General features: G+C 36.3%; 3 protein-coding genes across 9 annotated transcripts in view; all 3 read left to right on the forward strand.

Annotated features, from left to right (window-relative positions):
* Positions 1-26,857, forward strand: part of LOC139971412 (uncharacterized) — a 268,235-nt gene that overhangs the window by 1,006 nt on the left and 240,372 nt on the right. For 2 of the 4 annotated variants that reach the window (XM_071977795.1, XM_071977796.1), the window contains 2 exons: positions 1,678-2,289; positions 3,106-3,252. In XM_071977795.1, the coding sequence (XP_071833896.1) occupies positions 1,678-2,289; positions 3,106-3,252 (759 nt within the window). Of the gene's footprint in view, positions 1-52; positions 242-545; positions 765-1,677; positions 2,290-3,105; positions 3,253-26,857 lie in introns of all 4 variants that reach the window. The other 2 variants (XM_071977792.1, XM_071977794.1) reach the window with 2 other exon arrangements.
* On the forward strand, positions 4,898-8,320 carry LOC139971418 (uncharacterized). Its single transcript, XM_071977807.1, has one exon. It carries the CDS (start codon positions 5,028-5,030, stop codon positions 6,474-6,476), a length of 1,449 nt encoding a protein of 482 aa, XP_071833908.1. The 5' UTR covers positions 4,898-5,027; the 3' UTR covers positions 6,477-8,320.
* Positions 9,669-26,857, forward strand: part of LOC139971411 (uncharacterized) — a 30,127-nt gene continuing 12,938 nt past the window's right edge. For 2 of the 4 annotated variants that reach the window (XM_071977790.1, XM_071977788.1), the window contains exons 1-5: positions 9,669-10,088; positions 16,577-16,765; positions 17,061-17,279; positions 18,333-18,995; positions 19,749-19,895. In XM_071977790.1, the coding sequence (XP_071833891.1) occupies positions 10,028-10,088; positions 16,577-16,765; positions 17,061-17,279; positions 18,333-18,995; positions 19,749-19,895 (1,279 nt within the window). In that variant the 5' untranslated portion in view covers positions 9,669-10,027. The remainder of the gene's footprint in view (positions 10,089-16,576; positions 16,766-17,060; positions 17,280-18,332; positions 18,996-19,748; positions 19,896-26,857) is intronic. The other 2 variants (XM_071977789.1, XM_071977791.1) reach the window with 2 other exon arrangements.

Genomic DNA, 26,857 nt, shown 5'->3' on the forward strand with positions numbered 1-26,857 from the left:
TACTAAGCGTGTAGTATTGCAGACCTATTTGTGTTTTCCTCTTCAATTGCAGACCAGTTGCAGCCTAGCCTTATATCAAGGAGATTGTGGTCACTCAGCCTATGTACGAATTACGAAGATCAAGAAATTGGAAATGGGCTTTGTACCTCATGCAATCAACTATACCGTGTGAATGCCAATTATGGCAGGACACCTAACGAAACCGACCCAAATCAATGGCAAACATTTACGATCACTGAAAGTAAGCAGCGTCCTTTTTCGAAATGTTCGCAAAGTTATAAAGGTTATAAAGGTAGACAATTTTTGCCTCACTTCATCAATTGTGCATTTGTACGTTAATTTAAAGTATACTATCTAATTCGAATTAGCTGATCTACTGCTGTACAGCAGGTTAATCGATTTAATTCGGAATAAGTTTCCGTTCTATCGTAATTCCCTTGAAATACTACATAAACTGTTTACTGTACTTTCTGACCAGAACTTTTCTTTACCCTCAAACTACCCAATACGTAAACGATAACTGTCAATCATGGTTTCTATTTTAGATGACTATAACGTGCATCCACCGTCTACACAAAATGAATGTCTGTGCTCTCAGCCAGGTTGTATCAACTATGAAGACAAATCAAATGTTATGTCGTTTTGCACTCAGTGCTATGAGAATTATGAAAAGGTACTTGGCTGTCCTTCAGACACATCATGGTACCATAGATACGATAAAAACCGCACTGAAGCAGTCTCTTCAACCAATATGGCCATTCAAGGTAGGAATCCAAAAGAAAACCAACATCAAACATGTCTTAATGATATAAAGGCCCTATATTTCAATGAAGTATATTATAAACTGATAAACCTTTCATCCATTTGTAATAAAACTGTTGTGGGAACTGTGTATTTTCTAACACGTCTTCAGTTTTACAACGTTGTACTTGTATTGATTCACTTTTAATCGTCAATGCCATTGGTTGTAAACATTTGTAGCAACTCTTGTGGTATATTGTTCATACATTATAGAAATTGACAGTATTAGAATGAGTATAATGTATTTTATATCAATTGTACTGTATAGTTACATATGGAACACATCCGATCTTACATACAGTGAGTCAAATCACACGATGAACATGAAACAGAGCAAATGAGAGCAAAATGCCTTGAATGAAGCTATTAAATAAGCTATTATAACTTTGAGTATGGTTTGCATACTGTATTTTTTCACAATTAAAAATGCAAAACTTCCATATTCAAATGTGACAATGTGGTTATAGTTAATTATCGAATTTAATACATATCTTTAATATATTTGTTTAATATATCGAATCGAATATATTAGAACTCATTACGATTTCAATTATATATATATATATATATATATATATATTCATTCATTAGAGAGGGTTTGGTTCTGTAATGTTCTTTATTCAAAATTAGTTTTACAAACAGGAAACTTTTTTCTGACAGTTTCTTCCATTCTTCTAAAAGAAACCAATTTCCTCAGGAACAATATTGAACACCTGGACAGAGTTGTGAGAATTTAATATATAAAGAGTTTGACTCTGTATCCCGAAGTTATTTGGACAGTTCATGAAGTACAAAACCTCAGTCAGATTGTGTCAGTCATATGATCAATAGTTTTGAACATTTTAATACATTGCACCCTGAACCATCTGCCAACAGAGAGCCAGAGACTCAGCAGAGACTCATACAGCACTGGCCTGTACAGGCCTGCAACAACTACAGATCCTCTCAGCTCACGCAACAGCTCACAAAGGTCTGCATATGACGGCATCAGTGCTGGATCAAGAACCACTGACACTTCTTACAGCAGACCCACTTGTACCTCTTACACCAGAACCACCTTTGCCACTTCTGCTCAACCCACTGGTACCCATTTGTCTAGACCCACTGATACCCCTTCTACCAGAACTACTGTTAACCCTTTCACTAGACCCACTGTTTACCCTCCCACTAGACCCACTGGTACCCCTCCCACTAGACCCACTGGTACCCATTTGACTAGACCCACTGGTACCCCTTCTACCAGAACCGCTGCCAGTTCTGCTTACACCAAAGCTGCTGATTCGTCAAGTTCCTTGTACACCAGCAATACATTGTTCAACTATAATGTGAAACAACCAACTCCAAGTGCAAGTTCTGCAGGTGGTGGACATGGTTATTCCAGCAGTGGGAGTGTTACATCTAGTGATAGCCAACATAATGCATTGTGCCAGCAGAACGCTTACATGAGTAATCAGGACAATGCAGGTGCAAGACCCAAGCAATACAAAGGTACCGTTTTGAATTATATTCAAGGGTGATATAGTTAGAGTTAAAGCAAACAAGCAATACAAATGTATTGAATTATATTCAAAGGTAATATAGTCAAAGCATTCCAGAAAATGATCTGTAGCTTACATTATAGAGTTCTTTGTGATGGACAACTCTCCAAAATAGAAGGCAATCATGTTTCACATGTTTCATGCAAATATTTGAGTATTAATTGAAATGTCAGGGGCTACCATTTTGCCACTGTCTGATGTCATATGCCAACTATTTACAAGAACCATCCCAAAACAATTCATCACAGAGAAGAAGGCAAATTTTGAGATTATTTGAGATATTACCTTTTGACCCCCACAGTTGCTCCAAGTGTGACAACTAACAAGGGTCATAGGTGTATAAGTCAGCCATCACAGTACCAAGCCTCGAAAAACTGTTTTCATCCTTTTGACTGAGTATGCACTGTTCAAAATTATTTCAGCACATTCAGAAACTGAACGTTGACCAATGATGTTGGAAGTTGAAAGGTCTAAAGCCAGAAATTTTGAATTTTGAGGCTGAAGGAAACCTGAATGTGATGATCATTGGGTAATGGTCTCAAACGAGCTATTGTGTAGCTTTCTAATCCTTAGATTCTCTCTATTTAACTATATATTTTAGCAGAGTTGTAGCATAACAAAAATGTTTTTCTTGATTAAATAATTGTTTTTTTCTCTATTCTTTATTCTAAATCTTATATTTTTTGCCAGAATCCAAATATCTTTGTTCTCATTCAATATATGATTTACTTTTTATATATTTTTCTGAACCTTGTATTGTTGACAGCAACCAACCAAGCCAAGCCAAAGCCCCTCATGGATGTTGTAGTGAAACCAAAGGAGTCCACTGCCAGTAACACATCTAGTGACACTATTTCAGCTTTACCAGGTAGTAAACCAAGTGAAACTTCTACAAAGCAATCATCAAAGAAAGGTAAGTAGGATTTGTCCAACAAGAAGAATCCTTCTTTTTTATGAAATAAGACAAAACTTTATGCTTACCAGTGTCTAATATTGATGTCCACGAATAGTATAGGCTTCATAATTGACGCACCTTCAGATATTACTAGCAACGATACAGTGGTCGACCTAAACTTTTTGCAGTCAGGCAGAGTTCAATATTTCATGACTTTGAATCCATTTCAGGTATGTGCTGACCAAATTGTGTTTTTTTTTTAAAGCTATTAACATCCTCCCCTCAGCTTTGTACGTATTTGTGGCATTTGGAAATCTTACTCCCTAAAAATAACCAATATAATCCCACTAGTATCTGGGACCTGAACGTCTGAGCTTAGAGGCTCAGAGCATAGAAAACAGCATCCAGAGTCAAGTGATGTATACTAACAGTTAGCTTATCGACAAATGCGTCAAGTTAGGAGTATGAAAGAACTTGACACGGCAGACATTTTGTGGTCAAATTCTCCTCAATTGTACGGTGCATAAGTACAGAACCTTAAATAATTTTAGTTCATTATATTTCTGAGGAACTACGCATATGAAAAACACATACAGTTGAGTGATTTGGATTTTTCCTTGTGCGTCAATTGTTAGCCCACCATGCTATAAATGAGAAGGCCAGGAGTTAGCTAAGGCAGGGTTAAAAAAATTGAAAAAGTGTTTGTCGACAAGGTAAAAAAAGGTGATTAAATTGCACCTGTGTTGCTTGTTGCACTTTTCATGACAGAATAATACCAGTTACTCTAATTTTCAATATGTCCTTGAATTGCAAGCTGTACAGCAACAGGTTCAAAGTCCGCCTTCATCAATCTTTGGACAACCTAAGGTGGTGTGTAAAAGCTACACTAATATGTCACCGTTTCCATTGAATTGATTTAAGTTTGTTTGAATATCCAAAGAGGTCTTGAAGTGATGACTACCGTGATGCAAAATATGAAATGCTCATCAGGACAATAGTTTAATTATTGCAGGTATTCTAGTATTAAAAACAGTATACAACCACCTCCTCCCATAAAATGTACTCATTGTAATGATTTCATCAAAACTGAATCGATGTCCGTGGAATACTTAATTTGATGTTGGATAAGAAATATTATACAAAGTAGACAAATTTATAAAAAAAACCCTTATAAACAGGTGTCGCTTTTCTTTCTTTCATATACACACTACATTAATATCTTATCTTCAGTATTGTAAATGTTAAGAAGCCTCAACAGCTACTTCACAATAAAGTAAATCAATAATTTTGCTGAAAGTAGAAACACTTTCGTACTGTTGCAAATATTACATAAGCAATCTTTTGGGGAAAAGAAATTGCTAAGGAAGGTAGCAGAAAAGCTTGCTTTTTCTGTGCGTTATCACATTAGTTTCTTATTATTCACATTAAAACTTCTACGTGGATTACTTCTTACATAGAATGTTATAGTTAGACTAGGACTATTATATGATAGGCAAACAGATGTCATGAACAATAAAAGAAAGATACTCTTTGAAATTGAAACAACCGTTATTTCCATTTGCAAATTGCACTGATGGTGCCAATAAATCATATTTGTTGATTTCTTTTATATCTTATCTGTAACTTTATCTCATTTTTGTATATGTACATTCTTCTGCAGACTCCCAAGGAGTGCTTGTGAAAACCATGAGAGATAACCTGCTATGCCCCATTTGTCTTGACCTGCTGGAAATGCAAAAACACTTCCATGTCAACATGTGGTCTGCAAAGAATGCCTAGAACAATGGGTGACAATGAAGGGTGAGCTGAGATGCCCCACCTGTAATACCAGACAAAAGGAGCCATTTGGTGGAGTCAATGGGTTACCTTCTAACTTTATGTTGAACACTCTGGCAGCAGAGATAAGGAAACTAGACACACAGGATGAAACAGAGACAGGTATCTTTGAGGAAGAGGTGGAGGAAGAGGATGACAAGGAGGATGAGAAGGAATCAGGGTCTGGCAGCCCTCTAGCAGCATCTTTGTCTCCTACAAATTCATGTGTAGATTTAACTTCCGGTTACACCAGCTGGCAGAGTATTCCTGTGGCTGAGACAAGTTTCTTGGAAATACTGGGGAAGCAATTCAAGGCGAAGGGATCCACTGTAAAGCTTAAGCTGCAGTTTTGTAATGTAGAGGGCCAACCTATTCGAGGCAAATCCAGAGATGGTATTACAGCTTTTGTTGTACATCCGGACAGAGAGAGAATTCCGATTCTAGACGTAGCCTTCAGGAAGAGGAGTGGAGATTTCACAGTCAGTTTTGCAGCAGAGCAGATAGGAATACATTTAGTTGAGGTAACCCTGAACGGAGAGTCAGTTGTTGGATCCCCAGCAAAAATTGTGGTACGACCAAACGGGATTATGGATCGCACACTGAACCCAACTTTGCATGCACCCAAGGGAATTTCGGCCACACCTGATGAAATTTATGTCACAGACGAAAGTGACAAGGTCTATGTTCAAACAGATTGGCAGGGTGGTTTTGGCATGGACAAACCACACCACAAAGAGTGTACACAGATATCACCCTTTGGTATCGCAAAATACAATGATAAGCTCTTCATCACAGATAGCTTCAACAGTTGCATCTACGTTTATATTCACATGGCATGCACGAACAACTTTGGCAAACGAATACTAGAGCAACCGACTGGGATAGCAGTGAGTAAAGATGGTAACATCTACGTTGCAGACTGTGCATCAAATACTATTGACGTATTTAGGCACAATTATTCCCACATACGAAGCATTGACCTCAAGGGGAATGGTTCCCTCACACATCTTGCTGTTAACCAATCAGAGGATAGAATTATAGTGGCAGACGACAAAACCAACCTTATCAAGATCATCGATCTTAACAGGGATAGGATGGTCAAATCCATCAAGACAAGGATCAGTCAAGCACCGGCAACGCCTTTTGGTGTTGCATTGGATGATGAGGACAATATATATGTATCAGTGACTTTTGACCCATCAAAGTTGAACAAAAGAAATGAGACAGCTAGGAATGTCAGGCGAAAAGGAGCTGTCGTAACGTATAATTCGGATGGTTATTTCCTTGGCACGATCGGCGAAAAAGAATTGATAAATCCCCGTGGTATTTGCTTTATCAATGATGATGACGATTCACCTCAACTCTTGGTTGTTGAAGGTGGTGATTGTGCATCACAGTCTGGGTGTATAAAAGTATTCAGAATGTAATAAAAACTTAAGCTGTCTTCCTAAAAACTGAACACTGTAAAATTAACATTAAATGATATGGGATGACTACATATTGTAAATAAAATCTATTGAACAAAGCAACATGCATTACCTTTCATTATCCTAAACGAAATACTATTTCATATATAACGGTGCCATATATATATTTCCAGTACATGTGTGGAAAAAGAAAATTGAAAGGCAGTAATTGTGCACTTGGATCAATCATTAATTTCTCTTAGACATAGAAAAGGTTGTTTCGAAGAATTTTTGATTGGGTCAAGAGGCATTGTACAACTTCAGCAGTAGATTATTCCCCTAATATTTACTCGTCTTTATTGAGGGAAAATCCGTACTTGAAGTTATTCTCCAAAAGGGCCCTCTCGCATACACGTGGATGCTGAAATAAAGTCATAGCAATATATGTAAATCTACTCAAAGTTATATGATTTTTTAACATTTTGGTCATTCTTTTATAGCTTAGTTTTGGTTCCTGTGATTCAAAGATTCAATGAAATCATGTGGTTTGAGCAAAGCTCACCTACAGCTGGGTACTTTGTTTTTCTTGCCAAAGTTTGCTGTGTATTCCTTATTCAGGAGCTGATGATATGATATAATGATATGAAAATCCACTTTCTTTTTTTCTTCATGACGGATGTGCAATGGGAGTAAGATCTTTAAAGGCAAAGAAACTAGATTTTACGTAGAATTGTGCAAAATGTCCGAAGGTTTGCTCAATTCAAAGATACAGTATCACGCTATACTGTCTGGGAGCAACAAGTTTCCATTTTAGAGTAAATGGTTTATAATTGACTCCGTCTATTAAGAGCCAGAAGTGTTTGCGACCACAAAAATCCTTGAGGTAAATTAAGGAATATCCAATTATATTTGAAATATCTGTCTCGCTAAGATGGACACACCGGTACGTTAGAACCCGACACCAAATTATACCTTTAGGCAGCGGATTGTGTTTCTAGCGCACCATTTCCCGCCACATAAAGTGAGTCAACACAGACTGTATCGTTAGCTTCCTGTATTAGTGTAAATATTATATACTCAATCTTAGAAATATAACTAAATATGAGCTCAAGACAATGGGCTAGCATAATTTACATAAAACATTCTGGGCTAGTTGGTATAGTGTAATTAAGTGATCACATTTCTTTGCTGATTACTGTTTTGGTGAGAAGGAGGGGGGGGGGGTTGTGTTAATGTGGTTAGGTAAGGCAAGAATACCTGTTTCATAACATTGATATGAAAATTAAAGTGAAAACTGTAATGTGACTCAAAGTACGGTGTGTCAATCCAGTGCCAATGATTCAGGTGGTTACAAGTCTTCTCCCTTGTGTCCACTGATCCATCTATCCTTCTCTTTCGTTGAGCTGTCATTTTTTCATTCTTGTCATATAAATCCAATGAAACATCATCATTAATGATTGCCAAACATTGTTCATGTCCTTTTAATACTTTCAGGTATAAGGTAGTTCCATGTGTCTTTTGCTCATTCATTTCTGATTTATTGTCATATTTACCCCACTGGTAGATAAACGTCCGCGAAGCTATAGTTGAAATTTAATCATAGCTCTTGCATGGCCACAGCTATATATTGTAAATTTTTAAAATCAATATTAGGTTTATTGCTTTCATACTTCTACATGAAATATTCATCAAATGTTTATTCTTTTATCAATTAATAGGGTAAAGCTATTTAAAGGTACACAAGAAAATACTAAGTACTTACGGATGATCAGGTGTCTTTCTTGACAATGGTTAAATATTAGATTCAGTTTGGACCTATGAATAATAAACTTAGACGCCATCAGATGGTCACATCATGTCTTTCTGTTTGTTTTTTATGTGTTAGTTTTTTGTACAGTGTATATCCTTAGTGATCAAGTAGACACAAGGGTCGGATTAAGCTTGTGTGTGTGAATATTTATAGTTTTGATGCTCTATCCACGTCTCACCGATCAAAAATGTCAATGGGTTTGAGGTGACCTTTGTGTGTGAAGTTATATGATTTCAAAGTTAATTTTCAGACAACTTAATGCAATAACTCCCAGTGCCAAGGTGTGACACGGTTGATATTTTGGGACAAGTTGCGAATGGTATAGGGGAATATTTTCAAACTTGACGGTCATGTGATCCAAGGTAACCAAATAAATGTTTACAAAAAACAAGTATTTTTTGCGAAAAAACGAATTTTCTGTTAGGGTTGGGAGTTGCTTCAATGTAATCCAATTGTCAACCCGCATCTGGGTGACCCTTGACCTCAACTTGACCTCTGGTGACCTTTAAGTGTTTTGGGGATTTTGACAGTTTTGATGCTGCTTTCATATGTCAAAGGTACCTTCTGATCATAAATGTCAATGGGTTGACCCTCGGGTGACCTTTTTGTGAAGTAATGCAAGTTCAAAGTTCATGTTAAGACATTTAATGCAATTAACTCCCAGTGCCATGATCTGACACGATTGATATTTTGGGACACGTTGTGAATGGGGTGGTGGAACATTTTCAAACTTAACGGTCATGTGATCTGAGGTCACCAATGTTATCATATCTGTTGACCCGCTTGTAGGGGACCTTATATTTCTTACATTTTCGACGCCATATTCAGATCTCAAAAGTGCCTTCCGATCAAAAATCCGATCACAATTTGTGATCACAAAAGTGTTGGCTATAGTGTTGGTTACTTTATGGGTACATGTAGGACCACAATTACTTGGACTATTTGAGCCCAATCTTGCTATGATAATATTATGTGTATTGTCATATACCCCTGCGCAAGGAACCACAGTGCCCTTGGGCTCTTGTTTTTTTGTGTCTTCACTCCCTTTAATTATTTGATGTAGCAATCATCAAATACTCTATATCACCATTGTTGAAATACCGTACATATAACAATCTTTGGAAACTCTATATAACGACTGCGTTAACACTTTAGTAAGCAATATCTAAATTATACTCTATATAATAATATTTTAACTACTGTATATAGCGATCGTTTAAATACTCTTATATATCACCATTGTTGAAATACACTATAAATACCAACCTTTGGACACTCTATATGATGATTGTGTAAATACAATAACAATCTTTTAACTACTTTATATAACAATCGTTTCATACTCTATATAACGAATGTTTAAATAATTTATAAAGAAATCGTTCGATGACGATATATATATATATATGTAAGCCTGATATAATAGCCTGATGTACACGAGCCTACAGTGTTCGGAACTAACTTTGTGCCATCTGACAGACACAGAAAGTTATTCAATAGTGGCCTCTGTTAACCTGATTAAACAAATGTTGTCAGTAGCTTGGTCTACGGCCTGCCAAAGTATAACGGATTTCGTCGTTGCGTTGACTGCTGTGGTGGTTGGTGATCGGATCTAATATAGAAAGTTCCTATATACGATACTCATGAAGTAGGCACATATAGGATTAACTACAACGTTATAGCATGTGAGTACATCTGGCAACGTCGACCGAGCATTTCGATAGGCTCCAACTGACTGAGTATCAACAATAGTAAAAGGAATATGGGGAACAAAAATAGCCGTAAAAGACAAACTGATTCTTGTCCTAGTAACACCACTGGAGGTAAGTTAAACGACCGACAATATGATACAGTTATGATCTTATATAGGCCTACGTATGTATGGGTTAAATACACTATGGATTCCAAAGCTGTTTCAAATAAGCATGTCTTACAAATATTGTAATATAATAATAATAATAATAATAATAAAGGCTTAAAAGCACTACTACTACAGAAAACTGTGTGCACTGCTATGCTGGAAAACAACTAAATAAATCTCAAAGTAACAATACAAAAGTTAAACCTGGTCAAGATCCTGGCTAAAATCAGAACAATTGACAAATAAGTAATGTTTTAATTGCCTTTTAAAAGTAGCAGCATTTTTTATTTCTTTAAGGCTGTCAGGAAGCTTATTCCACAATTTAGGTCCAGCCTTCGCAAACGAGGGATACCCATACGAGGATTTAACTCGAGGCTCTATCAATAAAGTATTTCTGTTACGGTCAGAGGTTACCAATAAATCATGGATATATTTAGGACCCAGTCCTCTAACAAACTTAAACACAATCAAAATTATTTTAAAATACACCCTCTCCTTGATTTTAAGTCAAGGAAGATCGTCGAATAGATCAGTCACATGATCATATCTACTTCTACCATATTTCATTCTTGCAACAAAAGTTTGAACAGATTGGAGTTCATCATATAAGTGTTGATACCAAAATAGTCAGTTACAATAATCAATATGTGAAATCACCGTGGACTGGACAATAGTGCTTAACTCAGACTTAATAAGATAGTAACGCATTTTAGAAATATTTCTTAGATTATTAAAGCAACTGGATTTGAGTGAACAAATTTGGTGCCGAAAAAACATGGTATCGTCAAAATGAACACCAAGGTTACGAACAATTTGGCCAAAACGTACACAATCAACAGTGTTAAGAATAAAACCCTTGATGTGAATCAGTTTCAGTATAGGAGGGGGACCAAATACAATTATTTGGGTCTTGCCAGGGTTGAGTTGCAGATAATATTTTCCCATCCAACGTTGGATACAACCAAAGAAGGATGGCAGAGAGTCAACAAGAACTGATCCTTGATTATGGTGCCTGAAGTGTTTATATACCTGGTGATCATCTGCGAAACCATGAATATTAAAACGCATTCTAGAAACTTCAGCGTGAAGTGAACGAATATAGATGTTAAATAAGACCGGACCCAAAACAGATCCCTGTGGCACACCAAACTTAATAGTAATCTGATCAGAAGTACAGCCCCCTATTCTAACTCTTTGAAATCTGCCCACAATAAAACTTTTAAACCAGTTTAGGACAATACCAGTAATACCAATTTCATTAGATAATACAGACAAAAGTACATTATGGTCAATGGTGTCAAAAGCCGAGCTTAGGTCAATGAGTACTAGCACAGTGGCACGTCCACTGTCACTGGGAACTAATATATCATAAGTCACTCTTAAAAGGAGGGTTTCGGAACTATCGTACTCTTTGTTAGCAGATTGCCTAGAAATATTGAGGCTATGAGAATGCATGTGAGTATTCAATCGTTTAAGGACAACTCTTTCAATCAATTTACCCAAAAAAGATAGACTGCAAGTTTTAGACCATCCATACTGCCAGTAATGAGAGACAAATTAACAAGATGACATATGCAAGGAAGAAGAAAATCAATCTTAGTTTGTAGGAGATCTCTCGGAAGTATATCACTATAGTGGAGCATTTAATTCCAGTATCATGAATTATCTCCCTTTACTCATCAATACTGGTAGGTTTAAACTGAGATAAGACAACTCCACGATAAGCAGTAGCAAGCTGTTCAGAATCTCTATCAATGTCCTGTAAATTCGAACGTATTTGTGCTACTTTGTTGTTAAAAGGCTTTGGAATTCCCCTCACAATTTTGGAACTTGATTCTAAAGAAATCCCTTTTCTTTGAACGAGCCATCGTCGTAGTGTCCGTTCTAACTTAAAGATAGACGTCTTTGTCAACAGTTAGACCAGAGTTATGCCATTTCCTTTCTGGTTTCCTGCGAAGACGCCGCTGATTTACATAATCAGTATCAAACCAAGATGCAATGTTAACAACTTTTATTCTTTTGGTCACAAGTGGGGCTTGTTTATCTAATATCAAGGCCATTTTAAAATTATATGTCAACGGCATCTTTGAAATTCGTTGTCACTGCTTCGTAGTTGGAAAATTCACGGTTTATATCACAGGAAAGGGCTTTTGCATCAACTGACTTCACATTTCTAAAGGATATATCTTTATACTGATGCTGATCGCAACTGAGTAAAACATCAAACTTAATAGGAATGGTCGCTCAACGTGATATTATCCAGAACGTTTACCGTTTTTAGATCAACAAGATGCTCACCCCTGGTAGAAATTCAAATAGAACCCAGTTAAAAAATCAACTAGGTTCTACTAGGGCCTACTGTGTTTAACTGGTTTTTAACTGTGTTTAACTGGGTCTTACTGGGTTCCAACTGGGCTATGCTGTACATGAGCTAGGTTCAACTGGGTTTACACAATGTTCAACTGGGTTTGTTCAGGCCCAACTGAGTTTGAACTATGTTGACTGGTGAACTTGCCCTGTTGGGGTTTAACTAGGTTTCACTGGTTTGTTCAGGCCCAACTGAGTTTGAACTATGTTTGAACTGATCCAGTTGGGCTTCAACTAGGTTTCAACTGGTTTTGCACTGGCCCAACTGGGTTTGGACTATTGGCTGGTGAACTGACCCAGCTGGGGTTTAACTAGGTTTCACTGGTTTGCACAAGCCCAACTGGGTTTGAACTATGTTTACTGGTGAACTTGCCCTGTTGGGGTTGAACTAGGTTTCACACTGGCCCAACTGGGTTTGGACTATGTTGACTGCTTTTATTTTAGGCGTAATTATCAAGAATATTATAATGTAAGTTCGTAAGCAGTAACCGTATCGTAATATATTGAAAATGCTAACTTAGCCAACTTATGAGGTGTGTAAAATACATCTTTGTCATATTTATCACAGTTATGTAAACGATTACATTTTTGTACCGCATTAAAAATATGAAATATTAACTATATAATAAATTTGAAAAATTTATGTTATACTTTGTTCGTCGATTTGAACAATTGGTAGGCAAAATGCCTTCCTAGTGCAAAATAGTATGATCCGACTAAATTTGAACTTTGACATTTGTCTTGCGTTAGCGCTAAATATATAAATTCCGAATCCGCAAACCACATACGCCAACAGAAGCTTCGCAGAATAATCGCATTTGTAACCGATTTTGCCAACAATTTTAAATTATTACCTCGGCTAAGTTCCCTCCTTTGTGATCTTGCAGTATCTGTATATTATTGGCACATACTTGCAACATTACAATTGATTGTAAACGTGCTGATTATCATAAATATTTGAATTGAACAGAAACTTTATACATAGTGACCTAGGGCTATAGTATAGGCTAGGCCTAACAAACCGGTTTCCTACTAGGTATACCACATGGTACATTTACTAACGTTAGACATATCCTAACGTTATAGTTGCCTAGCTTATAGGGGCCTAACCTAGTAATACTCAAGTTAACAACAATATTTAGCCGCATGATTTTAGGAAAGCTATCGTCAACTAGCAAATATAACAGCAATTTTCAAAATTTACGTAATTGCCTTGATTGTTGTTTCAAACATGTCGTATTGGCATAATAACATACTTTGCAAAAGTTATTAGTGAAGTGTACAGCATACACGTATATGCTACAAATGTGAGGATGCCCTACACTGAACATTATGAACATATGATTAAACTATCAATCTAATTTCAAGTGAGGCTTTATTTGTACAGTGTAAGATGGTCAGCTCTTACATAAAGTTTTGTTTTGTACCATAGTTAACTTACTTGTTTATTAGTGCACTGTGCAGTGCTCACTGTACAGAGGGCTATACATTTGTACAGTATATTTGTATGTTGTCTTGTGGCAGCAAAAGGGTTGATTAACAACTCTCTCTGGTCTGGGTTGCTAGGCAACTATCTTGTTCTTCCTGGAAATTAGCCCTCACAGGAAATTGGGTATGTGTGTATATATTTTGGGAACAAAGGAGTTTTGTGAGGGTATAGGGAGATGGCAGTTGGCTATGAGTATCTGAGCAAGGCAGTTGTAAAAGAAGAGAAAGATAGTTTAATGGCTGGATGGTTTGTTTTAAACCTTAAATTACATAGTTCAAGTTACTTTAGACCGTATTATGTTATGCAAGTTGTGATATTCAACTGACAGTCTGGGACACTATTTATTATAAAGGATACTATTTACTATAAAGGATATTATTTTACAATAAAGGATATTCCAGGACACCATCACTTATAAAGGACATTATTTTACTACAAAGGATATTGACATTATTTTACTGAAAGGATACCCTGGAACACTATTTCATATAAATTAAAGGATACTATTTTGTTGGGATCGGACATTCATAATACCATTTATTGGGTTCAACTATACTGATTTCGTAGAATATCTGATGTCGTAGAAGATCTGAGGTCATAGAATACTTTGTGTCACCAGCAGGCCAACTCACCAGAACAGACTTTTAAACTAAGTGTATTTCTTTATATTTTGGGTGCGCACCTCACGACTGTAAGTTGTTTCATTTAATTCTTTGACTGGGCCCAGATCAGCTGTACATTGTTTGTTATTCATAATTATAATTTCTTTTGATCCAATCCAGTTGAGTTCTCCATTTTTTTATGTGTCTTGGTCTGTGTTTGGTCATCACACCAAACCCAGAGTTTTCTGATCAAGAACAAACATTTATTTTCAGTGGCTAACACCCTTACATACAGTATAGATCTACTGTTAAAAAGTAAAAACTTCTTATAGTGTGGTGTTATATAAGTGTAGATAACACCAGTTGAGAATCCCAGTTCAAACTATTTAAAAATATAAGCAGTAAAACATAGTTCACCCAGTTTAACCCAGCAAAACATAGTTGACCCAGTTGAACCCAGAAAAACATAGTTGACCCAGTAAAACATAGTTGAACCCAGTAAAACATAGTTGACCCAGTAAAACATAGTTGAACCAGTTGGACCCTGTAAAACATAGTTGAACCAGTTGGACCCAGTAAAACATAGTTGAACCAGTTAGACCCAGTAAAACATAGTTGAACCAGTTGGACCCAGTAAACATAGTTGAACCAGTTGGACCCAGTAAAACATAGTTGAACTTGAACCAGTTGGACCCAGTAAAACATAGTTGAACCAGTTGGGAACCCCAGTTCACCCATTTCAACCTAGTTCAAATTTGGGCCAATTTCCGTATAGAAAATTCCAGTTGAACCCAGTTCAAAAGTTCAACTGGAATTTCCACCAGGGATTGGCAACCACAATACCCAATATATGACCAAGATTGTGTGTAGGTGAATTCACGTACTGTATGAGCCCAAATGAGTTCAGAATATCAGTAAATTGAGTAGATTTGGCACTAGAGATGTCAATATGAATATTCATATCACCATATAAAATAATATGATCACTCTGGATCATCACATCCTGCAGGAAGTTATCAAATTCATGTAAAAAACATGTAACCAAAACGGACTGCAGCCGGTATGACGAGATTATCAGCAGTTTCGAATTATTATTACACTTCAGTAAGAGTGTAGTGTACTCAAATGAATTAAAGTTTCCAAGATAAATGCTTTTAACGTCAAAATCAGGTTTATAAATAATCGCAACACCGCCCCGCGTTGGTTAGTTCTGAAGCTATGGGTAATAGTGCTTTGATGACACTCGTAGTTGGATTAATGTAACCAGTGAGCCAAGTTTCACTAATGAGTCCAATATCAATGTTATTGTCTGTTAAAAATATCATGACATCTTCAGTTTTGTTGTTCAATTACCTCACATTCCAACAGACCATGTTCAAAGGTGAATTGACCTAATTTACTGTCTCTAGTTTTTTTGAAGAAATATAAAATGGTATGCTTTTACGAAGTTTTTTCTGCTCATTAATGTAGCAAGGACAGGAAAACGAAAATGCAGCGTGAGTAAACTGACGATCATGTAATATGACATCACACGATCATACTGCGATGTCTAAAGGGGGGTTCTACTTTGATGTTCGGCATTATTAATTTGCTGGTATCATGATAGTGTTGTTTATGTCGATAATGTGTTATGTTTGTTACTGTCTCATCTATTGGTAAAGTAAAACGTTCGTTCGTTAAAGTAAAACGTTCATTCTTTAACTAAACGTAACAGCGACACGCTGAATATCCAGAATTGATTTATGATTCGTTGAATTATCAATGACCTGTTTTACCATAGATTCCATGGTTGCTGTTATTTAATGTGGATGGGCATGTGAGTGTAACCGTGTATGTGTGCTCTCATATTCCAAAAACAAAAAAAAAACCTTCTTATACTTGCAATACTTCTTTTGTTCCCCTTTAACTTACTGGTCCGACAAGCAGTGTGAAGTTTACATACTAAGCGTGTAGTATTGCAGACCTATTTGTGTTTTCCTCCTTCAATTTCAGACCAGTTGCAGCCTAGCCTTATATCAAGGAGACCGTGTTCACTCAGCCTATGTACGAATTACGAAGATCAAAAAATTGGAAATGGGCTTTGTACCTCATGCAATCAACAATATCGTGCGAAAGCCAATTACAGCAGTACACCTAACGAAACCAACCCAAATCAATTGCAAACATTTACGATCACTGAAAGTAAGCAACGTCCGTTTTCGAAATGTTCGCAGTCCATATAGATACAGTATAATGTTATAAAGGTAGACAATTTTTGCCTCACTTCATCAATTGTGCATTTGTACGTTAAAGTATACTATCTAATTCAACTGCTTTATAGCAGGTTAATCGATTTCATTCGGAATAAGTTTCCGTTCTATCGTATTTCCCTTGGAATACTACACAAACAATTTACTGTACTTTCTGACAATAAGTTTTCTTTATCCTCAAGTAATCGAAAACCTACGATAAGTGTCAATCATTTTTCCTATTTTAGATGACTACAACGTGCCTCCACCGTCGACACAAAATGAATATCTGTGCTCTCAGCCAGATTTTATCAACTATGAAGACAAATCAAATGTTATGTCGTTTTGCACTCAGTGCTATGAGAATTATGAAAAGGTACTTGGCTGTCCTTCAGACACATCATCGTACCATAGATACGATAAAGACCGCACTGAAGCAGTCTCGTCAACCAATATGGCCATTCAAGGTAGGAATCCAAAATGAAACCAACATCAAACTCGTATAAAATCATATAATAGCCATATATTTGATGAAGTACATTATAAACTGATAAACCTTTGATCCATTTGTAATGAAACTGTTGTGGGAACTGTGTCCTTTCTAACACGTCTTCAGTTTTACAACGTTTCACTTGTATTGATTCACTTTTATCATCAATGCCATTGGTTATAAACATTTGTAGCAACTCTTGTGGTATATTGTTCATTCATTATAGAAATTGACAGTATTAGAATGGGTACAATCTAATTGAACTTTGGAATTTACACATATAAAATATGAGATAGATAAAATAATGTGTTTTATATCAATTGTACTGTATAGTTACATATGGAGCACATCAGTACCATAATATCCGATCTTACATACAGTGTGTCAAATCACACGATGAACATGACACGACCAAAATGCCATGAATGAAGCTATTAAGCTACTATAACTTTGAGTATGGTTTGCATACTGTATTTTGTCACAATTAAAACTGCAAAACTTCCATATTCAAATGTGACAACATGGATATAGTTAATTATCGAATTTAATACATATATTTAATATATTAGTTTAATATATCGAATCGAATATATTACAACTCATTACGATTTCAATAATATATATATAGATATAGATCTAAATATATATATATATATCTATATATATATATATCTATATATATATATATATATATATATATATATATATATATATATATATATATATATATATATATTCATTCATTAGAGAGGGTTTGGTTCTGTAATGTTCTTTATTCAAAATTAGTTTTACAAACAGGAAACGTTTCTGACAGTTTCTTCCATTCTTCTAAAAGAAACCAATTTCCTCAGGAACAAAATTGAACACCTGAACAGAGTTGTGAGAATGTAATACATAAAAAGTTTGACTCTGTACCTCGAAGTTATTTGGACAGTTCATGAAGTACAATACCTCAATCAGATTGTGTCAGTCATATGATCAATAGTTTTGAAAATTTTAATACATTGATCCCTGAACCATCTGCCAACAGAGAGCCAGAGACTCAGCAGAGACTCATACAGCACTGGCCTGTATAGGCCTGCAACAACTGCAGATCATCTCAGCTCGTACAGCAGCTCACAAAGGCCTGCATATGACGGCATCAGTGCTTCTAACCACAGACCCACTTGTACTTCTTACACCAGCACCACCTTTACCATTTCTGCTCGACCCACTGGTACCCATTCGTCTAGACCCACTGGTACCCCTTCTACCAGAACCACTGTTATCCCTTCCGCTAGACCCACTGTTAACCCTCACACAAGACCCTTTGATACCCCTCCCACTAGACCCACTGGTACCCATTTGACTAAACACACTGGTATCCCTTCTACCAGAACCACTGTTATCCATTCTGGTAGACCCATTGGTACTCATTCGACTACACCCACTTGTACACCTTCTACCAGAACCGCTGCCAATTCTGCTTACACCAAAGCTGCTGATTCGTCAAGTTCCTTGTACACCAGCGATACATTGTTCAACTATAATGTGAAACAACCAACTCCAAGTGCAAGTTCTGCAGGTGGTGGACATGGTTATTCAAGCAGTGGGAGTGTTACATCTAGTGATAGCCAACACAATGTAATGCGCCAGCTAAACGCTTCCATGGGCAATCAGGACAATGGAGGTGCACGACCCAAGCAATACAAAGGTATTGAATTTTATTCAAGGGTAATATAGTTAAAGTAAAAGCAAACCCAGACAAAGATCTGTAGCTTCGATGAGTTCTTTGCGATGGACAACTCTCCAAAATAGAAGACAATCATGTTTAACATGTATGTTTCATACGAATATTTGAGTATTAATTGAAATGTCAGGGGCTACCATTTTGCCACTGTCTGATGTCATATGCCCACTATTTGCAAAACCATCCGTAAACAATCTATCACAGAGAAGAAGGCAAATTTTGACATATTAACTGTTGACCCCATAATTGATCCAAGTGTTACAACTAACAAGGGTCAAAGGTGTATAAGTCAGCCACCACAGTATCAAGTCTCAAAACAACTGTTTTCATCTCTTTGACTGAGTATGCATTGTTCAAGATTATTTCAGCACCTTCAGAAACTGACTGCAGTTGACCAATGATGCTGGAAGTTGAAAGGTCTTAAGCCAATGAGCTTGAATTTTGACACTGAAGGAAACTGAATGTGATGATCATTGGGTAATGGTCTCAAATGAGCTATTGTGTAGCTTTCTAATCCTTCGCTTCTCTCTATTTATCTATATATTTTAGCAGAGTTGTAGCATAACAAAAAAGTTTTTTTAAATTAAATAATTGTTTTTTTTCTCTTTTTCTTTATTCTAAATCGTATATTTGTTTGCCAGAATCAAAATATCTTTGTTCTCATTCAATATTTGCTTTATATTTTATATATTTTTCTGAACCTTGTATTGTTGACAGCAACCAACCAAGCCAAGCCAAAGCCCCTCATGGATGTTGTAGTGAAACCAAAGGAGTCCACTGCCAGTAACACATCTAATGACACTATTTTAGCCCTACCAGGTAGTAAACCAAGTGAAATTTCTACAAAGCACTCATCAAAGAAAGGTAAGTAGGTTGTGTCCAACCAGAAGAATCCTTCTTTTTGATGAAACAAGACAAAACTTTATGCTAACCAGTGTCTTATTCAAACTTCTAATATTGATGTCCACGAATAGTATAGTAAAGGCTTCATAGTTGACACACCTTTAGATATTACTAGCAATGATACAGCGGTCAACCTAACCTTTTTGCAGCAAATCAGAGTTCAATATTTCATGACTTTGAATCTATTTCAGGTATGTGCTGATCAAATTGTGTTTTTAAAGCTTTTAATACCCTCCTCCCCTAGTTTTGCACGTATTTTTGTCATTTAGAAATCTTACTCCCTAAAAATAACCAAAATTAATTCAACATGATATCACTACTCTCTGGGACCTGAACAGTCTGAGCTGAGAGGCTCAGAGCATAGCAAACAGCATCCAGAGTCAATGGATTATATTTACAGTTAGCTTATCAACGAATGCGTCAATTTCGGGGAATTCGGGTATGAACGAACTTGACACGGGCGGCAGACATTTTGTGGTCAAATCCTGCTCGGTTGTACGTTGTGTAGGTACAGAACAATAGATATATGGAGATCATTACAGAGGAACTACACGTATGAAAAATGCATACAGTTGAGTGGTTTGGATTTTTCCTTGATAGACATCGTTGATCAAATCCTCAAGTGCATCAATTATGAGACCAACATGCTATAAATGAGACAGCCGGGGGTTAGCTTAGGTAGGGTTAAACAATTTAAAAAAGTGGATGTTGACCTTTCCACCCATCGAGGGCAAGGTAAAAATTTCTATACTGCCCAGGTTTTTGTCAAAAACGTAAGCATAGGCATTCGATTTGAAATGTTTATTATGTTCTGATCGTAGTGTCACTCTTATCAAGTAATGTTTGCTTCGTTTTTTTTTGCTATCATTATACACGTGTGTTCAGTGTGTGCCTATCAATGTAGCCTGCTGATCACACACAAGTTATTCAAACTGCATATTTTAGGGGAGGGTGGAAAATTACAAACTGTACAGCAACAGGTGCAAAGTCCGCTTCCTCAATCTTTGGACAACCTAAAGTTGTGTGTAAACTACACTACACTGGTCATGGAATACTTTATTTGATGTTGGATCAGAAATATTATATAAAGTAGACAAATTTATAATAAAAAACTTGTAAACAGGTTATTTTTTCCATATACACACTACATTAATATCTTAACTATCTTCAGTATTGTACATGTTAAGACGCCTAAACAGCCACTTCACAAAAATATAAAGCAATAATTTTGCTGAAATTAGAAACACTTCAGTACTGTTGCAAGTATTACATGTATAACGCAATCTTTTGGGGAATAAAAAATGCTAAGAAAGGTAACAGAAAAGCTTGCCTTTTTCTGTGTTTTATCACATTAGATTTTTATTATTCACATTAAAACTTTTATGTGGATTACATTGAATGTTATATTTAGACTAGGACTATTATTTGATAGGCAAACAGATGAATGAACAATAAAAGAAAGACACTCTTTGAAATTGAAACAATCGTTATTTGCTTGTGCAATTATGGTGCTAATAAATCATATTGGTTGATTTCTTTTATATATTACCTGTAACTCTAACTTATATTTTGCATTTGTACAATCATCTGCAAACTCCCAAGGAGTGCTTGTGAAAACCATGAGAGATAACCTGCTTTGCCCCATTTGTCTTGGCCTGCTGGAAAATGCAAAAACATTTCTATGTCAACATGTGGTCTGCAAAACATGCCTAGAACAATGGGTGACAATGAAGGGTGAGCAGAGATGCCCCACCTGAAATACCACACAAGAGGAACCAGTTGGCGGAGTCAATATGTTACTTTCTAACTTTATGTTGAACAATCTGGCAGCAGAGATAAGGAAACTAGACATAGAGTATGAAACAGAGACAGGTTTATTTGAGGAGGAATAAGAGGGGGGACAAGGAGGATGAGAAGGAATCAGGGTCTGGCACCCCTCTAGCAGCAGCTTTGTCTCCTACAAATTTAGGTGTAGATTTACCTTCCGGTTACACCAGCTGGCAGAGTATTCCTGTGGCTGAGACAAGTTACTTGGAAATACTAGGAGAGCAATCTAAGCTGAAGGGATCCACTGTAAAGCTTAAGCTGCAGTTTTGTGATGTAGAGGGCCAACCTATTGGAGGCAAATTCAGAGATGGTATTATAGCTGTTGTTGTACATCCATACAAAGAGAGAATTCCGATTCTAGACGTAGCCTTCAGGAAGAGGAGTGGAGATTTCCCAATCAGTTTTGCAGCAGAGCAGATAGGAAAACATTTAGTTGAGGTAACCCTGAACGGAGAGTCAGTTGTTGGATCCCCAGCAAAAATTGTGGTACTACCAAATGGGATTATGGATCGCACACTGAGCCCAACTTTGCATGCATCCTGGGAAATTTCGGCCACACCTGATGAAATTTATGTCACAGACGAAAGTGACAAGGTCTATGTTCAAACAGATTGGCATAGTGGTTGGGGTGGTTTTGGCATCGGCAAACCATACCACAAAGAGTTTACATATATATCACCCTTTGGTATCGCAAAATACAACGATAAGCTCTTCATCACAGATAGCTCCAACAGTTGCGTATACGTGTATATTCACATGGCATGCACGAACAACTTTGGCAAACGAGTACTAGAGCAACCAACTGGGATAGCAGTGAGTAAAGATGGTAACATCTACATTGCAGACTGGACATCAAATACTATTGAAGCATTTTGGCACAATTATTCCCACATGCATAGCATTGAGGTGAAGGGGAATGGTTCCCTCACACATCTTGCTCTAAACCAATCAGTAAATAGAATTATAGTGGCATACGTCAAGACTAGCGTTATCAAGATCATCGATGTTAACAGGAGAAAGATGTTCAAATCCATTAAGACAAGGATCATTCAAGCACCGGCAACTCCTTATGGTGTTGCGTTAGATGATGAGCACAATATATATGTGTCAGTGACTTTTGACCCATCAAAGTTGACCAAAAAAACGAGACAGCTTGGAATGTCAGGCGAAAAGGAGCTGTCGTAACGTATAATTCAGATGGTTATTTCCTTGGTACGATCGGCGAAAAAAGAATTAATAAATCCCCGTGGTATTTGCTATATCAATGATGATTACGATTCACCTCAACTGTTGGTTGTTGAAGGTGGTGATTATGAATCGCAGTTTGGGAGTATAAAATTATTCAGACTGTAATAAAAACTTAAGTTGCCTTCCTAAAATTGAACACTGAAAAATTAGCACTAAATCATATTGGATGATTACATATTGTAAATAATATCCTATGTACATAGCAACATGCATTACCTTTCATTATCCTAAACGAAATACTATTTCATATGTAACGGTGCCATATATATATTTCCAGTACGTGTGGGGAAAAAGAAAATTGAAAGGAAGTGATTGTACACTTGGATCAATCATTAATTTCTCTTAGACATAGAAAATTTTGTTTCGAAGAATTTTTGATTGGGTCAAGAGGCATCATACAACTTCAACAGTAAATTATTACCCTTATATTAACTCGTCTTTATTGAGGGAAAATCCTTACTTCAAGACAATTCTCGAGAAAACAATTCTCAAAAAGGGGCCCTTTCGCACACAGAAAAACATGTGGATTCTGAAATAAAGTCATAGCAATATATGTAAATCTACTCAAAGTTATATGATTTTTTTTAACATTTTGGTCATTCTGATATAGCTTAGTTTTGGTTCCTGTGATTCAAAGGTTCAATGGAATAATGTGATTTGAGCAAAGCTCACCTACAGTCGGGGTACTTTTGTTTTTCTTGCCAAAGTATGCCATGCATTCCTTGTTCAGCAGCTGATGTAATGATGTAATGAAATGAAAATCCACTTTTCCTTTTTTCTTCATGACGGATGTGCAATGGTAGTAAGATCTTTAAAGGCAAAGAAGCTAGATTTTACGTAGAGTGTACCACATTACTGTGGCTCATGCAACGTAACAGAAGATAAAATAAACTTCCTGGTAATATAATATGTTTAATACTCTAGTTCAACAAAATCATATCAGGGATGATAGATTTGTGCAAAATCTCCGAAGGTTTGCTCAATTCAAAGATAAAGTATCACACTATACTGCCTGGTAGCAAAAAGTTTCCATTTTAGATTAAATGGTTTATAATTGACTCCGTCTATTAAGAGCCAGAAGCGTTTGCGACCACACAAATCCTTGAGGTAAATGAAGGAATATCCAATTATATTTGAAATATGTTAAGATGGACCCACCAGTACGTTAGAACCCGACACCAAATTCTGCTATTAGGCCGCTGGTTGTGTTTCTAGCCCACCTTCACCGTCACATAATGTGAGTCAACACAGACTGTATCGTTAGTTCCCTGTATTTTTGTAAATATTATATACTTAATCTTAGAAATATAATTAAATATGAGCTGAAGACAATGGGCTAGCATAATTTACATAAAACATTCTGGGCTAGTTGGTATAGTGTAATTAAATGATCACTTTTCTTTGCTGATTACGGTTTTGGTGGGAGAGAGGAGGGGGTAAATGGGGTTAGGTAAGGCAAGAATACCTGTTTCATTGATATGAAAATTCAAGTGAAAAATGATATGATCTGTTTCAAATTTTACTTCAGTTGTATTAGTTTGGTGTGTCAATGCAGTGCCAAAGGTTCAGGTGGTTACAAGTCTACTGATCCATCCATCCTTCTCTTTCGTTGAGCTGTCATTTTCTCATTCTCGTCATATAAATCCAATGAAACATCGTCATTAATGATTGCCAAATATTGTTCATGTCCTTTTGAAAACTATCAGGTATAAGGTAGTTTTATGTGTCTTTTGCACGTTCATTTCTGATTTATCTTAATATTTACCCCACTGGTAGGTAAATGTCCACGAAGCTATCGTTGAAATTTAATCAGAGCTCTTGCATGGTCATAGCTATACATGTTAATTTTTAAAATAAAAATAAGGTTTATTGTTTCATACTTCTGCATGAAATATTCATCAAAATGGTTATTCTTTTATCAATTAAAATGGTAAAGCTATTTGAAGGTACACAAGAAAATACTAAGTAATTACGAATGATCAGGTATCTTTCTTGACAATAGTTAATAAAATTAGACGCCATCAGATGGTCACATAATGTCTTTCTGATTTTTATGAGTTAGTTTTTTGTACAGTGTATATCGGATTAAAACTTGTGTGTTTGTTTGGAGGGAGGAGGGGGGGGGGGGAAGTAATTGTTGGAGCCCTTTCAGCATAACCTATGGTCATGACAGTAGCCAGTTCTTTTTTAGCTCTCAGTAGGTTATGTGTAACAAGTTTGCTGATTGAGTATCACGTTAACACATCTCGGGTGATTCAGATTACAATCGCGATAAGATTTTCGTAGTGCCTCGTCTGTATAGATAACGCATATCTCATAAGAGATGATATTTATATTGTAAATTAAGGTGACTTCAAAAGAAGAGGGGAGGGACTTAAAGTCACTGACAGACCTTTTGCAATAGTATATAATTGTACTTACTTGAAATAGTTAACATGAGATTCCGTAGGGCAGCAAGAAGGGACGCTTTAGTTAATATATTCATAAATGATGCATAATTTCATCATCAAGACCTTTAAATTTAGTGCATTTTGTTTTAATTCTGGTTAGTTCATCAGCAACTGTGGTGTACCGGCCGTGGTATGTGAATCGACATAATTATATCTGATAGAGTAAGATATACTTGATTATTTGACTGAGTGTCGTCCTGATGATATCACATATGTATTAAACTGCAGTTCAGGTCAAATAGATCACCCGGAGGCAGAACGGATTGCGGTTGACAAGTCTTGACTCTATCTACATTGTTACTGTCGTATGTTACAGTAACGTGACAGCAGCAGAGCCTTAAATAATTGATCCAAAGATAAAGATTCAAATGGCTTTCAAATGTTCACATGTAATGCATTGTTCAAAGTAACGTCACCACCTATCAGGGTTAACCCTGCCTGCAGAGTAGAACATCATATACTTGTCGGCGTTACGGAACTAAAAAAGTGCACATATTCCACAGAGCAATCGTTCAAATACTTAATATAACAATTGTGTTAATACTTAATTCAGAAGCAATCGTTAAATTGCATTGTATAACGTTTGTTTGAATACTTCATACCCAAATCGCTTAATTATTCTCCTTTAAAATTATATTTTAAAGGCATCGAAGACTCGCCCCAAACCGCGTGCCGCCCTCTGAAAAAAAGTTAACTTTCCGTTGCTTGCAAGTGAAGTTTTTATTCTTGTCGCTATAAATGGACACATTAATGTAACGTGATACCTTGTTATCTGCATCTGATATGTCAATCGCTGCTATGTTCACTGTGTTGTGGGCATTGGGCCGCAAAGCTGCATGTAGTGACTGTATACTAGTGTCTAATTACCGACGGTAGCAAGATGTGTGGACTTTCTGGGATCGAAGATGGTGTCGAAACTAGGTCAGATTACCGGCATCAGACGTTTTTTGTGCGCGAGTCTTCACTCCCTTTAATTATTTGATGCAACAATCGTTTAAATACTCTACATCACCGTTGTTGAAATACCGTACACATAACAATATTTGGAAACTCTATATAACGGCTGCGTAAACACTTTAGAAAGCAATATCTAAATTATACTCAGATAATAATCTTTTGTCTAATTTATATAGCGATCGTTTAAATACTCTTATATATCACAATTGTTGAAAAAACTCTCTATAAATGCCAATTATTGGACACTCAATATGAAGATTGTGTAAATACTTTAGAAGCAATCTTTTAATGATATCTTATATATTAACAATCTTTCAACTACTTTATATGATAATCGTTTGATACTCTATATAACGAATGATTAAATACTTTATAAAGCAATCGTTCGACGACGCTCAATGTATATTTGAAAGCCTGATATAATAGCCTGATGTGCACGAG

The sequence above is a fragment of the Apostichopus japonicus genome, chromosome 8, assembly GCF_037975245.1.
Source record: "Apostichopus japonicus isolate 1M-3 chromosome 8, ASM3797524v1, whole genome shotgun sequence".
Classification (NCBI taxonomy): Eukaryota; Metazoa; Echinodermata; class Holothuroidea; order Aspidochirotida; family Stichopodidae; genus Apostichopus; species Apostichopus japonicus.

Coding starts and splice junctions, on each gene's coding strand:
- LOC139971418 (XM_071977807.1), top strand. CDS start 5,028: ATGAAGGGTGAGCTGAGATGCCCCACCTGTAATACCAGACAAAAGGAG.